The sequence below is a fragment of the Drosophila obscura genome, unplaced genomic scaffold, assembly GCF_018151105.1.
Source record: "Drosophila obscura isolate BZ-5 IFL unplaced genomic scaffold, ASM1815110v1 contig_1, whole genome shotgun sequence".
Classification (NCBI taxonomy): Eukaryota; Metazoa; Arthropoda; class Insecta; order Diptera; family Drosophilidae; genus Drosophila; species Drosophila obscura.
This window is the reverse complement of record NW_024542679.1, coordinates 4714777-4730181: the sequence shown is the minus strand read 5'-3', so window position 1 is coordinate 4730181 and position 15405 is coordinate 4714777. Positions and strand designations below refer to the sequence as shown.

The following is a 15405-nucleotide window of genomic DNA, read 5'->3' as shown; positions in this document are numbered from 1 at the left end:
CAATGCATCCATCCCATAGATACTCGTGCACACAATAGATACGAGTATGCGGCAGACAATGCCGGGTCTGGTCTCGCATTTGGCAGTTGGTTGCGTTGCATGGCCCGATGGATGGATGGCTGGATGGATGGCTAATACTTGCATTTAATTAGGCTTGCAATAATATTTATGTAAATCGCGGGCTGGTTCCACGATGAGCCACAGACAGCTGTCAATATTTGTGAGCTACCCCTCCTGCTCCTGCCTGCTGCTGCTGCTGCTCCTTGCCCCTGCTGTTGCCCCATTGTCACTCTTTCACTCGATTTGATTATTGGGCATTTGGCATTGTTGTCCTGCCGCTGCACGATGGTCTCTGTCTCTGTGTGTCTCTGTGTGTGTGTGCACGTCCTTATCGCTAAGCAAACAGTGCAACATTTTGTCGCCAGCGCATTTGTTTTTCTTGTTCCTTTCCTCTCCTCCGCCTGTGGAACAGACCAGACCAGACCCCAGATTGGACAGAGACCACCCGCGCAATCTGCGACGGCTGTGCACCACAGCAAAACATATACTTTCCTCTCACTCTCACTCGCTCACTCTTTCTCTCTCTCTATGGATTTTTTTTTGTTGTTTTCGCATTTAATTTTGTTGCTTTTGACACCGAATGGACGGACTCAACGCAACAGCAGCCGCAGCAGCAGAGGCTCGAAAATTTCGGGGACGAAAATGCTGAATTTGCATACCAAAACCCCGCCGTCCGCAGTCAAAAGAGAGTCTCCAAAACACTGTGCAGCAGAAAAAATACACAGATACAAATGAGAAGATACAGAAATTAATCAGGATTAAATATCAGGACTAGAAGGATGCTGCGGGAGCCCACACCCAAGTGAGGGAGAGAAACCAGCGGAAGATCCTTCCGAATCAACGAGGATATTATTACGTCAAACGCGACATCTTTATAGTTTCCCTAGCGATCAAGCTGTCTAACTTTTGTAGCTCAGTGTTGTCTTCGAGCTGCCAACCCATTTGAAGCTCACTTTCAGGCCTACAGACTTTGGCACACTTTTCGAACGCACTTGAGCAGCCTCCTCCCCCTCCCCCATTCATATGCCACCCAGACAGGTATGGGGTACTGCGTTCGATTGAATTTCAAGCCGCGTTCGCCATTGAAAACAATAGCATAGCCCCTCGCAATGGGGCCCTTGGACAAGCTCTAGGCATGTACGAGTACGAGTAGGAGTACGAGTACGAGTGCGGGGTACACCTGAGCAGAGTTTAGGTTTAGCCCACATCAGCAGTATCTGTGCGGGTATCAATAGCGAACCAGAGATCGGATCGTTGTCTGCGTCGTCTAGTGGTGGTGATCTCAATGCCACAGTGGCGCCAAGCGGGGCTTACTCAAGTGACAATGGCGTCGCGATCGGACATGACAGCCGAGACAATGGGCGACTCAAGACGAGACCATGACAAGCTCCCTCCTCCTCATCATCCTCATCATCCCCATCATCATCATCATCATTCAAAGCAAAAGCTGCAGCAGCAGCACTATTTTTGGCAATTAATCAATTGCTCCATCAATTTGTGTACATATGTCTCTATCGATGGATCCGAACGATCTCTTGGCTGGTTGGTTGGCTGGTTGGTTGGTTGGGTAACTGGTTTGATGGCTAATAAGCTGTCAATGCTCGTATCATTACTGTTGCGCAGGTTGACTTCACATTGAAACACTTTTTATTTTGTGTTTTACTTTCTACCAATTTGCTGCAATTGTTGGCCAATTAGGAGAGAGGCAGCCCTAAGCTAGAGGATGGGGGCAAGATCATAGTTTTTAGTTTTTTTAGCTAAAGATTTATAATTTGTCGACCATTGTTGCGAGTTGACTTTAGACTGCAGTGAAAGCTAACATTTTCTTTTATAAATTGCCAATAAAAAGTTCCTTTCATCTGCCAAAAAAATGTAGGAAGAAAAACTAATAAAGAATCAGAATCAAAAGAAACAGTCAAAGAACTGTCAATGGTATATAAATTGCTTGCAGCAAAATAAATCTGTGCGGATGAGAGGCTATGGGAAGAGGTGTTTCCCCCAGCTCAGTTCTATTCGATTGATCCGATCACCTATCAAATGTGCGGAAAGCCAACATCTTCCTATCACAATTTCCCACTAAACTTTCTTTCGTTTCCCGTGACTCATTCATTGAGTTCTCGAAATGGAAACCGTTGAATAATTAGAATTATTATTTATCTAGGAATTTTGCCAGTGAGCTATCGAATTTCGAATGAAAGTATGGTTTGGTTTGGTTTGCCAACACGCAACAAAACCAGATGGAGTGGAGGGGAGTACAGAGCTTGGAGTCTAGCATCGATGATAGCCGCATGGATATGCTAATGAAGTTCGAATGAAGTGCGAGTTGTGTGGTGGGGTCTGCGGGTGGTAGGGGGAAATAAAACAAATGCAATTTGTTGATATTTTAACATATTTTCAATACACTTTTTTGTTCGGCTCATATGGGTTGGGTTGGGTTGGGTTTGCTTGTTGTTTCTGGATTGGATACAATAATTATATTATACTCGTAGCTATTAATTTTAATCTGTATAATTTATTATTGCTTAAGTGGGCTAGCTGCTATGGTTTATAAGTAAGTGGGTGATATCTAAGCGATAAATCTATCTATCAATGGTGATAGCAGAGTGTGTACGGTGTACCCTAATCCTACAGTGATAACAATTACAATTACAATAATTACGAATAATTATTACATATTAATTAATATTATTATTTGTATTTTAATATTAATTTTAATTATTATTATTATTATTAAGGGAGGGGTTTACGTATAAAACCAACAACTAAAACTTTGCCATCGTATACGATTTTTGTGTAGTTTCAAGCAATGAAAACAATTTAATTAAATTTAAATTTAAACAATTTCTGCAATAAATTCGATACTGAGTGAGATACTTTCTAGAGCTGTGGATCGTTCTTGGAAATATATTTACACGAATATACAAGAGATTACAGCTAGACTTTGGAACATGCCACACACATCCACATCCACATCCACATCGACATCCACATCCCCCCTAGACGCCATACTTGATGCCGTACTCCTGATAGTGGCCCATGTGGGGCCGATAGTGACTCAGGTTGCTCAGCTGCCCCAGTTGCCCCAGCTGCCCCAGATTCCCGCTCAGCGCATGATGATGATGATGGTGGTGATGGCTGCTGATCACCGCCGCTGCGGCCGCTGCCGAGGCTGCGGCCACACTCGCGGACGCTGGGGGACTGGCCGACTGGAGGCTGCCGGTGGGACTGCCAGTGTCCAGCTGGCAGGATTGGTTCTGCTCGAAGATCATGTCGCGGAAGCCCAAGGCGGAGCTCGGACTGCTCGTCAGCACCGACGAGGCGCCGCCTCCGTTGTGGCTGTGACTGTTGTGACTGTGGCTGTGACTGTGGTTGTTGTTGTGCACACTCGAGCTGTTGTTGTTGCTGTTGTTGGGATTGTTGGGGTTGTTGGGATTGTTGGTGTGGCCGGGGTGTGTGGGCGTGCCCTGCTGTCCGCCTCCGCCGTTGGGTATGGGCTCCGAGGGCGGCGTCTCCGGGGTGTACCATCCACCATGCGCCGGACCATGCGGCGTTGAGATCGTAGTGGGCGAGTGTCCCGAGGATTGGATGCCACCACTATTGTGTCCGCCGCCAGCTCCACCGCCACCCCCATGGCCGCCGGGCGTGAGGGGATGCGACACGTGACCCACGTGCCGCAGCTGCTGGACATGGTGGGCGGCCGCCGCATGGTGCACGTGATGCATCTGACTGCTGGCCACCGACGCCAGATTGTCGTCGTTCAAGTGGTACGGATAGGCGCTGTGATGGATCCGCGGATTGTAGACATTCATCAGGGAGTCCACCGTGAAGCCGGCGTGCTCCACGCCCCCCGCGAGATGGTTCATCTGGGCGAGGCTGTCGTGGCAGGAGTTGAGCATTGCCGCATGGGAGACATCCTTGCCGCTGAGGCAGCCCAGATCCATGAGCGGCTCCTTCTTGAAGTGGGCCGCATGGGCGGCCATGTGCTTGGCCTCCAGGATGCCGTTGGTCATCAGCTTGAGGGGCTTCATCTCGGCCAGCTTCTCGTTCATCATCGCCTGCCGCTTGATGGCCTCCTCCTTCTCCCGCATCACGTCCTTCTTCTTGAAGCGACGCCTCCGCCGCAGGAAGGAGCCGTTGTCGAACATGTTGTACGAGTCCGGATCGAGGGTCCAGTAGGAGCCCTTGCCGGGCTTCTTGTCGTCGCGGGCCACCTTCACGAAGCACTCGTTGAGGCTGAGGTTGTGCCGGATGGAGTTCTGCCAGCCCTGCTTGTTGTCCCGATAGTAGGGGAACCGCTCCATGATGTACTGATAGATGCCGTTCAGCGTCACCTTCTTGTCCGCCGCATTCTGGATGGCCATCGCAATGAGGGCGATGTACGAGTACGGGGGCTTCACGATCTCCTTGTTCTGGTGCGGTGCGCCCAGGCCGTAGGCACTGGCCGAGTACGGATAGCGCGAGTACTGGTCGTAGGCGTAGTGGGCGGCTGCCGCCGCTGAGGCACTGCTGGCCGCCGCCACCGCAGAGGCCGAGCTATAGCCGGCGGCCGTCTGGGCGTAGTGGCGGGAGAACGAGTTCTGATCGCTGAACAGAGTGTGCATCTTGCTGCAGGATGGACGATGCGATGCGATACGATACGATTCTGGCTGGTGCAAGATCTGTGCTAAAGATCTATGCCACACCGGGCGCACTCCTTGTGGGAGTTTTTCTTTCTTCTTTTTTTTGCTGTCTGCCACTCGATTTAGTTGTTTGTTTAGTCACTTCACTCTTCTTATTATTTGTTCTGATAATATTTGCTTAAACAAGTCAACTGGCTGGCTGACTGGCTGGGCTATATACTCTCCTCGTGTGTAATCAGATATATCCATATACACATGTACACATGTAGAGGGAAAGTATCGCTCGTGTGTGTGTGTGTGTGCGACGCAGTGCGAGGAGCCGTGGAACGAACCGTTCGCTATAGTAACACGTCGGATACTGAATCTGTGTAACTGAAATAACATACAACTCGAGTCGGAGCGACGCGACGCGAAGCGACGCATGAGGCAGTGGCAGTGGCAGCGTTGATTTCCAGCAGAGAGCGCAGCGCAGCAGATACAAAACCGAAAAATGTATCTGCAGCCGAGTGTACGAGTGAGTGTGTGTGTGAGTGTGAGTGTGAGTGTGAATGTATCTGTGGCCAACCACCGAATGGCTGGAATGGATTGCAAACAATACTGGCCCGGCAGTCAGTAAGTGAAGACCTACAGCAAAAGTACACACACACACTGCTCAGTGCTCACACAGATACAAAAGTATCTGGGGGAGAGAAAACCCGTACTGCGGACGCCATTCATGATTTTTGTTGGTACGCCTCTTCTCTCTTACACCAACGACGGGGGAAATGGGAAAACTCTGCTGTTGCTGCTGCTGCTTCTGCTGCGTCTGCTGCTCTGCTGCGAAAATAGTTGTTGCCAATCCTCCTGCTGTCTCCTCTCCTCCCGCTCTCCTCCCGCTCTCTTTCTGTGTGTTTTTGTTGTTCAAACTAATGCTTAAAATACGGCCGGCCTAGGCAAACGGCTCTCTCGCTCTCACCCACTGGCTGCGGTTAGTGCGCGCCAGAAAGAGACAGTGCGAGTTGGCTGAGGCACCTGGGAAAGCTAACAGTACAAGTGGGTGGCTGGCTTTTGTGTGTGGCATGGGCTTGTGGCAGGAGAGCCTGATGGCTGCGGTGCCTCTTACTTTTATGCTGGCATAAATTAGTGGGCAAACTTTTTTCGATTTCAGCTTAAAGTTGGGGTTTCCCCCTCCCCACTGAATGGCATGGGGAGGGGCAGAGGTTGGTCGCAAGCTGGTGAAACGGGGGCAGTTGTCTGTTAATTTGCCGCTTGATGGTAAATTGGAGATGTGGCTGGAAGTTTGGGGGCAAACCTTATCTGACGGTTGTTTTCGCTTGCGGCCAAAGGAATTAAAACGAAATTTTTGGAAATTCTCTGTTCTTGGGGCGCTTAAATTTGCAAGACTCATTCAATTTTTTTTTTGTTACTAGCTGCAAGATATTGAAAATATTAAATTTGATTTGGAAATTTCAGAAATTATAGGTACTTCTGCTATTGAAACGTTAGAGATTAAATTACATTTTCTGTGGACTTAATTTAGTTAACTTCTCAGAGGGTATTATTCATATGAACAACAGATATTTTCCAACCAGAAAAGTGCACTCTATTAATGCTGTAAATAAGTTCGCTTCGCTGTTTTCTTTCAATTTTAAAGCTAGCTTTATTTTCCTTTAATTAATGTCTCTTGCACCTTGACTCGCTCTCCATTGACACCCCCATTCTATTCCACGCATCCATCATCCCCAGCTCAGTGACCTGCTAACCCCAAGTGCACAGATAAAGATACGAATACATTCCATTCACACATAAGAACTCATCTCCACTTCCACTGCCTTGCCCCCGAGTAGTCCTTGCCCTTGGTTCTGCGGTTTTTTCTCTCTTTTTTTGCAGGCATCATTTGGTATTTTTTTTATTTTTACTCATTTTGCTTATTGAAACAATATTTTTGTATTGACTTTGTCAGCTTTAAAGTAAATTTTACGACGAGTACTGGTACGAGTGTGTGTATGAATGTTTATTTGGGCAAGGGCGCCCAGTGCGTGTATGCGCGCGGAGAGGCGAGTGTCCGGAGTGTTTGTCTGGTTATTAGAGACACCGCAAAGTAGAACCAACAAACACACACGCATACATATCTGTGTGGATATTCCCTATTTGCGTAATAAAAAAATATATGCTTACTATAGTTTTTTACAACACGTTTTTTACAGATACATATAAAACGCTGTGTCTGCATTTGAAATGAAGTCAGTCCGGTTCCAGGCCAGGCTCTCCTGCTCTCTCCGCAATCTATGTATGTCTGTGGCTGTGCCTGTGTCTGTGTAATTGATACAAGAATAATATTTGGCTCTATTAACGCAATCGCATTATTTTGACAAATATTTTTATTGTCTTAACATAATTTTTCGCATGTGATCTTACAGCGGAGCGGAGAAGGATGAGCTGGCTGGATGGATGGCTGGATCTGCTGAATGTGAATGCGAATGGTAATCATGTGTGTGTGTGTGTGTTTGTGTGTCCAGTCCATAGAGTCAGAAAGAGTCCTGCTCCTCCTCTGCCGCATTTGAAATTCGAATGAGGCGTCGACTCTGGACTGTGCTCCATTTTTGCGCATTCCATTTCCGATTGTTCTCCTTCATCCTCGGGGGGTATGAGGTTTTCTTTTTCTGTGTCCTCCTGCTGATTTAACAAATTTCTGTCTTCGATATTGGCGCCGTGATTGTGAGTGTATGTATCTGTGTGATTGTGGGTGTTTTTTTTTGTCTGTGCATTTTTCGCAGAGCTCATGTTATTTTTACGGAGTTGCCATTGCCTGTCTGTCCCGTTGCCTGGCCCTGCCTGCCACTGGCTCATGCCCCATTCCGGTGCAGCAGCAGCAGCATCGACATCAGCAGCATCTGTCACTCGTATCTATCGGATCTGTAAATTCGTTTCTGTATCTGTGTCTACATATACATCTGCAGCCATCCCACCTCATTTGACCTATGAAAATATTGTTTTAGTTTCTCCAACTGCAACTTAACATTTCGTCCCTAAATGCAGTGAAAGTTGAAAGGGGCCTTCCAGAGCAGATACATACAGATGGATAAGTACATATATGTATATGTATCTAGGTCTATTATGGATTTACAATGGTGATACTTTGCTGTGTATTGCCTAAACAAAAATTTATTTAGCCAAAACTTAGATTTTATTATTCGAAACTCTGGATACAAAAAATCTGACACTGAGTTTTCGGCTATGGAAAATTGGAAATTAGTGTTTGGCTCTGTTATGCCATTATTATTTCGATGTACCAAACAAATTCTAACTTGATGAACTCCGACAAAGTTCTTTGAACTTTGAGCCTTGACAATATTCCATTTTCAATTTGCGACACGATCGTGCCACACAAAAACATGTCAATTTGGGCAACATATTTGCCATATTCTAATGACATCAGAGTACATATAAAAAGTACAATCAAAATCAGGCGAAAATGGGAACTGGGGACTGGGGACTGTCTCGCCCATTTGCCACGCTCAATTTGAGGCATTCAACGGCACGTTGACACCGCCGTACGACGCTGCCAACGCTTCGTTTGAGCCGGAGGAGAGCCGAGGGTTGGGTTGGGGTTGCCTTCCCTTCCCTATCTATCTGGCATTTGCAACACATGCCACGGCCACGGGAGGGGAAACATGTGGCAGCTCATTGCCTCCTATTATTAAATTTTAGCAATTCCTGTTTCAATATCCTTTCGGCGGCTAGCAGAGGAGGCGAGCGGAGAGTAATCCCCGAAATAATATTTATTTTAAAGTGCAGGGGAGTGCACCTAATCAGACACTTGAGCCCGGCACCAAGCAGAGTAACTGAGGGTCAGAAGGAGACAACGGACTTAAGCAGCAAGAAAAATACAATTTTTTCCAAAAAAAAAAAAAAAAAAGTGCAACCCGAAAAAGGAGCGAAGGGCTAAAGAAATTCAAGAAAATATGTTGGCTCCGGGTGCCGTAAAAATGCTGATAAAGCGGCTTCAATCTTTGAAATATGCGCATACTCTTACACAGATAAACAGATACACCAGTGCCCACACAGATACACCAATACTGGGGCACAATCTCCGCTGCTGCCGCTGCTGCTGCTCTCTCATGAATATGCATGCGGCAGAGCGGCAGAGGACCAATATGAAAAGGGGATTCACACACACACACGCACACTGAGAGAACGACTGCGCAGCAATGAACAGGGGGCGTGGCTTACCCAAAAAGAGAGTGAGACAGAGAGAGATGCAGCTATGTTGCACGACCTCTCGCTTGCACGGAAACTGCACTTTACCGCACCCACCCTGCTCCGTCTTTTGGCGGGGGTGCCATCGATAGGGGTTGGCAGGGGGTGGCGTTGGTTTTATTCGCCACTCATTAAAATTTATGATTTGTATATGGTTCAGAGCTTATTATGCATACACACTCTCGTACATACGCATATTCTCCACTCCACTCCACTCCGCTCGACTCGTTTTTTTTTTTTTATATCTCCATTTTGCCTAGACAATTTAGCAGATTAGTTGTAGCCACAGTCAGAGCCAGAGCCACAGCCACAGCCACACCACACAAATTTCTGTTATTCCTGGGAAATGCTGGCAGGATGTTCGCTCGGCCAAGGGGTTGTTGGTTTGGCTTGGTTTGGTTGTCCGATGTTCTGGATTGGGCTGGGGAAATATCCGCCATTAGCTTAATCATAATCGTAATCATGGTGCAAAATCTTCCGGTCATAAGCAGCGGAAATTCAAAATTCACGGCGGCGCTAAGTCCGGATGGCCTACCTGGTCGAACCGAAGCTGAAGGTGAAGGAAGGTCCTGTCCTGTCCTGGCCACCGGATGCTAATCATCCAATGCTTAGGCATTGATCATCCACCTCTCTCCGGCAGCGGGGGAAACTTTGGCTGGCGGCTGGCTTCTTTAGGCATGTTTAGACTTTAATACGCGCCGCGGGAATTCTTAATGAAATTTAGAGTCTTTTCTTTGGTATTTCCGCCGTCATAGGATGCCTGGATTAACAGCCCTCAAACCTGAATACCTGATGACCGACCACAGCCACAGCCAGACACCTATTCCCATTCCTTCATGTGGCTTCTGCTTTTTCTGTGGTTTTTCCCCCCCTAATCGTACTGATGATTATATTATGATCATCACGATGATGATGATGATGATTCTACGCGTGTCCTGCGGTTTTTGTGGCTTATTTGTGGTTGCACAGCAGCAGCAGTAGCAGCCATCCCGCTGGGTGTGGGTGTTGTCAGTGTTGTCAGTGACTACTGCTTTGCAAGAGATCGGGGTGTGGTGTGGTTTGGGAGCGTGTTCAAGGTGTGGACTCTTTGCCTAAGTGATGAGCGAATGCTTGAGTATGCCAGGAAGTGAAGCTAATGATAAGAGGGGAGGGGATATGGGGAGTGTTAGACGTTCTTGAGATCTTTAAAGTGTTTCTGGAAAATTACTTTGGAATTTCAATTATTAATATCCAAGAGCAGGAACTTTTGAATGGACACTCTCTTACTTGGAGCATAATTTTTGAGGTACAGTAGCCCATAAAGAGCTCACACTCAATCAGTTCAATGAGCTGTGAAATATCAACCCGATTTCCTACCACTGACAGCCTATCCGGAGCTACCTGCGGTCTGCCTAAACCAAACAATAATTCCGTTTACGATTGATTTCATTCATGAAACACCTACCCATACCCAGTCTCCATCGCTGGGAACTCCATTCAAAACTGATTGCTGTCGTATCTGTTGCTTGGGCTGCTTGCTGCTGCTTGGTCTAATGTTTATTTAATAAATATTCGATGCCATGTTATTGCAACAAGACTTTTTCTGTTTATTTGTGTGGGAAATACGCGCGACATACTCGAGACGCTGCCGGCCGCCCTCGGAAATGGTTTGGAGAAGGGAGAAGTTGGGAAGAAAATTTGCAATGAGAAACTCATTGTATCATTTCCTTATATACTCGTATGTACTCGTATTTATGGGGAAAGGAAATGCATCTATATTTTTGTTCGTTTGTGGCCGAAACGAATACAATTTCGTTGTGGCTCGTCTATGAAAACATTCGACAGCTGAAAATCCTTGCGAAAAACGTTTTTAATTTTCGCATAAATTTAAAATAAATAAGAGTGCAACAAACGATTTTTGTGGCTAAAAAAAAAATGAAGAAAAAGAACGAACGAACGAACGTTGTTTGTTTTAACGCAAAGAAAAATGTTCGGTATTCGTTTTCTCCATTTTTCGAATGCGAAAATAAAAATGTTCAAATCATTTTATTTATTTATTTATGCAGGCTGCTGCATCTTCGATTTGGTTTTTCGTTTCGTTCGGCAGAATGAGAGTGAGTCCTCTGCCTGACAGTCCGGCCGCCGGACAGCCTATCGAATATCCAGAGGACTCAGACCCATACCCATACCCATACCCAGAGCCTGTTCGTGTGTTTACTTGACGCGCAAATCCTCTTACGACGGCTCGGCCTCAGAGCTCCAGAGAGCTCGTCCTGCGTCCTGCGTTGTGGCTTGTTCTGAGTTTTCGGTTCGTTTTGCAGTTCGATTCGAGGCGGAACGAAACGATACGAAACGAAACGGACAATTGCATGTTTTGATTGCCGCCTGCAATTGTCCTGCCGCTCGGCCGGGCCCTACCTCGTCCTGCCCAAGTCCTTGCGCTGGCTGGCTGGCTGGATGGCTGGATGGCTGTGCACTTGTGACAATATTTTCATAATTTTTGCATCTTTTTTTCGCTCATCGCCAACGGTAGGTGCGTGTGTAAACATTAACTTTTCAAGAAGATTTAATCCCGATTATCCTTTGACTGTAAAATTTTTCACTCAAAACCGAAGTTTCGCCTCGCCTCGGCTGCCGTTTTTCCCTTTTTTTCCCGTGTTTGTCTTTGGCTTTTCAGCTGAGATTCAATCCCAATCCCATTGCCAGTCCCTGTCCCTGTCCCTTCTTTATGTCTGTTAGCTGTGGCTGTGTCCCCGGGCATCTGCAGCGTCTCGTCCTTCGATAATGATCAACGGCGACGACTTCTTGATGCGATTGCTGCTGCCCATTCTCTTGGTCGGACAATGGTTTCCCTTTGGGCATCGACTCGAGCTGCGGTCTGTGGTCCATTTGACTCTGTGCAGGATTTTAATTTGCCCATAAAGGTGAGACAATTAACAGAATAATTGGATTGTTGATCCTTCGGACAATGAGGTTGGGCCTGTGCCCAAAATATGAGGCACTGCCACGGATACTCGGCCAGCCTTTAAGACGATTAGTTTGCTGACTGTGGATTGGATGTAGGCTCAAGTTGTTATCCATGTTGTATTGTGGTTCAATTAAGGTTTGATTATCTGTAATATTGGATCCGCAGTGCGAGGCTTGTGCGCATAAATAATAAATAAATCAGTTTTTCCGTCTCAAATGATCTCTTTGCCACAAGTACAAGTGAAGCCGTGTTGCTTGCTGTGTTTTCCAGAAACAGACAACGTCAAACAGTCCAATTATGTTAAAGAAATTCCACTTACTTCTTTCGTTCCGAGTTGATAATAAAAAATAAAACTAAAAGCAATCTGAAAACGTAAACTTTTGTGATTGTGTTTTGGCGCAACATTTCTTTTAAGTCGCGGAGCCAACAGCTGATTGTCCAAGTGTTGTAAAGTGTTTAATAGCAACTGTGGTGTAAAACTCGACTAAAATGGTTTCTGAACCGGAAAATCGTAAGCAAATCGTTCTTCTTCTTTTTTCTTTGAAATATATTTTCCGATTCAAAAACCAGTTTAGCCGTGTTTCGCACCACCAAGTTTCTTTTAAATGTGTGTTTTTTCCAGTGTAGTGTCTAGGTGATGTAGGAGATGCGTCGGGATTGGCAAAAAGAGCGGATTGTGGAACTCTGGCGGATGTGGCAGAGGAGCTTGAGTCGCCCTCTGAAGACCAGCAGGAGACAGCCACAAGGACAACCACAAGAGCCAACTACACTTTAATTGAAAGGCAATCAGTGCAACAATCTATACAATTTACATGTTAATTCAAAGGCAAACGAATCAAATCAGACACCGTGAATATCTGAACAAGGCATCCAAAGCATCATCAACCTTTCCACAGTACAGCAATCGAAAGTAATCAGCGAATGAACGGATTTGCATATCCAGAGGTACAATCATACATACATACATACATATGTACATACAAACATATTGTAGCTGTTCTCTTGTTTGGCTGGGTTAGCGAATTGTTGCAGTTGGGTTGCTGCCACTGGCAGCGATGCTTTCTCCGCATCTCTTTCTTGCGCCCGGCCATTTCTCTTTCACAGTTTACAGCCCTCCCTCCCCACCCCCCCTCCGACGAAACATGCTGGAGGTCTTTTGGCTTAGGGTCATTAAGTAACCCACTGTGTGGCGGCCGCTGCTACTGTTGTTTGCTGCTGCTGCTGTTGCCTAATGATAGCCCTCGTCGAGGGCCCAGCGACCCATGTGTATCGCTCCCCACCAATAACCGACTGAATAAATAGCATTAAAATGCAATTATAAATGGCCCCAGCCACCCCAGCCAAAAAACGCATCCCGTCCAATCCGCGACCATTTAGCTTTTAATATCAATTAACGAAGGTTTCTCGGCTCCAAATGAAAGCAAACGCAGAAACCCAACAACCAAAACCGAACCGTTTTAATGGGTGTCAAATGCCCCCCAAAATCTTTTCACTTTACACGCTACAAAGATCGCCGCATTCTGGGCTCCACACTCCTCATTCATTCTCCACGAATAACCAATGGGCTTCGCTTCGCATCGCATCGCTTCGAATTTGATTAATGCATTTTCGAATGTTTTTGGAACGCGAAGAGGTGAGGAGAGGTGACAAATGCCATGCCGGCAGTTGCGCAACGCCAACGATGAATCCCTAAAAGACAAAGCGTTACGCGTTACGAAACGCTTTAGAAAGATTGAAAGAAAGTCAAGCACACATCATTTATAAATCTTTTAGTTTCCGCTTTGCAAATTTTATAATATATTCCCCAGCAGGGGCGCTTAATCGGTGGAGAAATAAATGAGAAATGCGGGGTATTGGCAGATCTTTAGATGCGCCCTCTGGACGGGGGGCAGGAGAATTCTGTGCCGATTGGCTGCCAGTCCACAGCTCAGCCTCAACCCATTCCCAGTGGAAGTATCTTCAAGTGGCGGCTACTCTTCATAGATAGATTAAATCATACTGCTCATGCTTAGGGGGGTTATGAGCGCAGACATTTGTATCTTTTAGCCTTCAGCTTGCGCACCAATTAGCATACCACAAAAATCTCAACATGGACCGACCGGCACAATTTCTCTTTCATTTGGCCAAAAAAATAAAAACCGCTTAACTTGCGGCCACTATACTATCTGTATCTCTGTGTCTGCGTATCTCTGTATCTTTTGCTCTGTCTCACTATATCTGTGTGTGTGTGTAGCATCTTTTCTTCGGCAGAGATTTTGCTGTTGGCGCGCTGTACGGTATTTCTGCGCCTTGTCGCTACCTAATTTACATACGCACACAGCCAGTTATCGGTGTCTATATAGTGAGATATATACATACATATATACAGCGTGAAACGAAAGTGAAAATCTTCGAATGTTTTGTGCTAAACGGAGAGACTAGCCACAGCCCAGCCCCAAAGATACACATAACTTCCAAATGTCTTGTATCAATATTGATAGCCCCAAAAAAATCGTTTGTGGAATTGGAAATTGATCTTCGATCGACGGCAAACAAAGCCCCAGTCAGCCGGCCTTTGTACACTTTGGGGAGGCTTTAGAAAAGTATTTTTGTACAAAAATCTCTTTTCTTTTTGGCCAGGCCATATGCAATCGGCTTATGCAATCATCGGACACAGCAGAGACCTTTCAACGCCTTCCAGCTGCAGCCTCCTCGACAGGGTGATCGGAGCTGATGCTGATGCTTATGTCGGGGCTTAGCTCTCGACTCTGTCTGTTGCAATTAAATGCAAATTGACATTCGCGGAGTCCAAACAAAAGAGCCAAAGCTAATCCAGCTTGTAGTGTTGCATGTGGCATGTGGCATGTGGCACATGTATTGTAGCTGTTCCTTGGCCCCAGACCAGACCAGACACGCCTTTGGCTCTATCTTTCGTCTGACTTTGGCTCTGTCTTCGGGCTTTTCGATGCTCGATTGAGATTTTTGCCGTTTTGCTTTTGGCATTTGTTGCTTTTTGGCGAGTGAAAGTGATATATGGCGCATGACTCAGGCTACGGCCACAGCACCAGCGACTCCCACCCGACCCCATGCCCGTACCCGTACCCGACCCGAGTCATATGCATAAAATAATAATTAAGCGCCATTTATGCGACCCAACATCAGCAGAAGACATGGCAAAAAGGGCGCAGCAGCCGTCAAGCAAAGAAATACCGAAACCAAAGCCAAAATCAATTGACAAGTTTCATGGACACTGAGAGAAATTCGCAAAGGAAGTGGAAGTGGTGGGAGTAGAATCAGTTGGAAAAGGCTGGAAGGTAGCAATAAATAATTGGAAATTTGTGCAACAAACTTTTCGGGTTGGGCATTATCGTTAGGAGTTTGATTTAGGATGCGATCCTCATTACTTCTGTTTTCAGTATCCCAATTTGACTATCCTTCAAATAAATATATTAATACGTAAAATCTTTCATATAAATGATTGATTTAGATGGAATTTCAAACCAATAAGTGCCACGTTTTTGTCTCTCCAGACATTGCCAATATTTTCACCCCACAGCAGGA

General features: G+C 46.1%; 1 protein-coding gene across 1 annotated transcript; it reads right to left on the bottom strand.

The window, feature by feature from the left end:
• Positions 1-2463: 2463 nt before the first annotated feature.
• Positions 2464-5021, bottom strand: LOC111068539 (fork head domain-containing protein crocodile). The gene has a single exon (XM_022358064.2). The coding sequence runs from the start codon at positions 4659-4661 to the stop codon at positions 3057-3059; it is 1605 nt and encodes a 534-aa protein (XP_022213756.2). The 5' UTR covers positions 4662-5021; the 3' UTR covers positions 2464-3056.
• Between the last annotated feature and the right edge of the window lie 10384 nt (positions 5022-15405).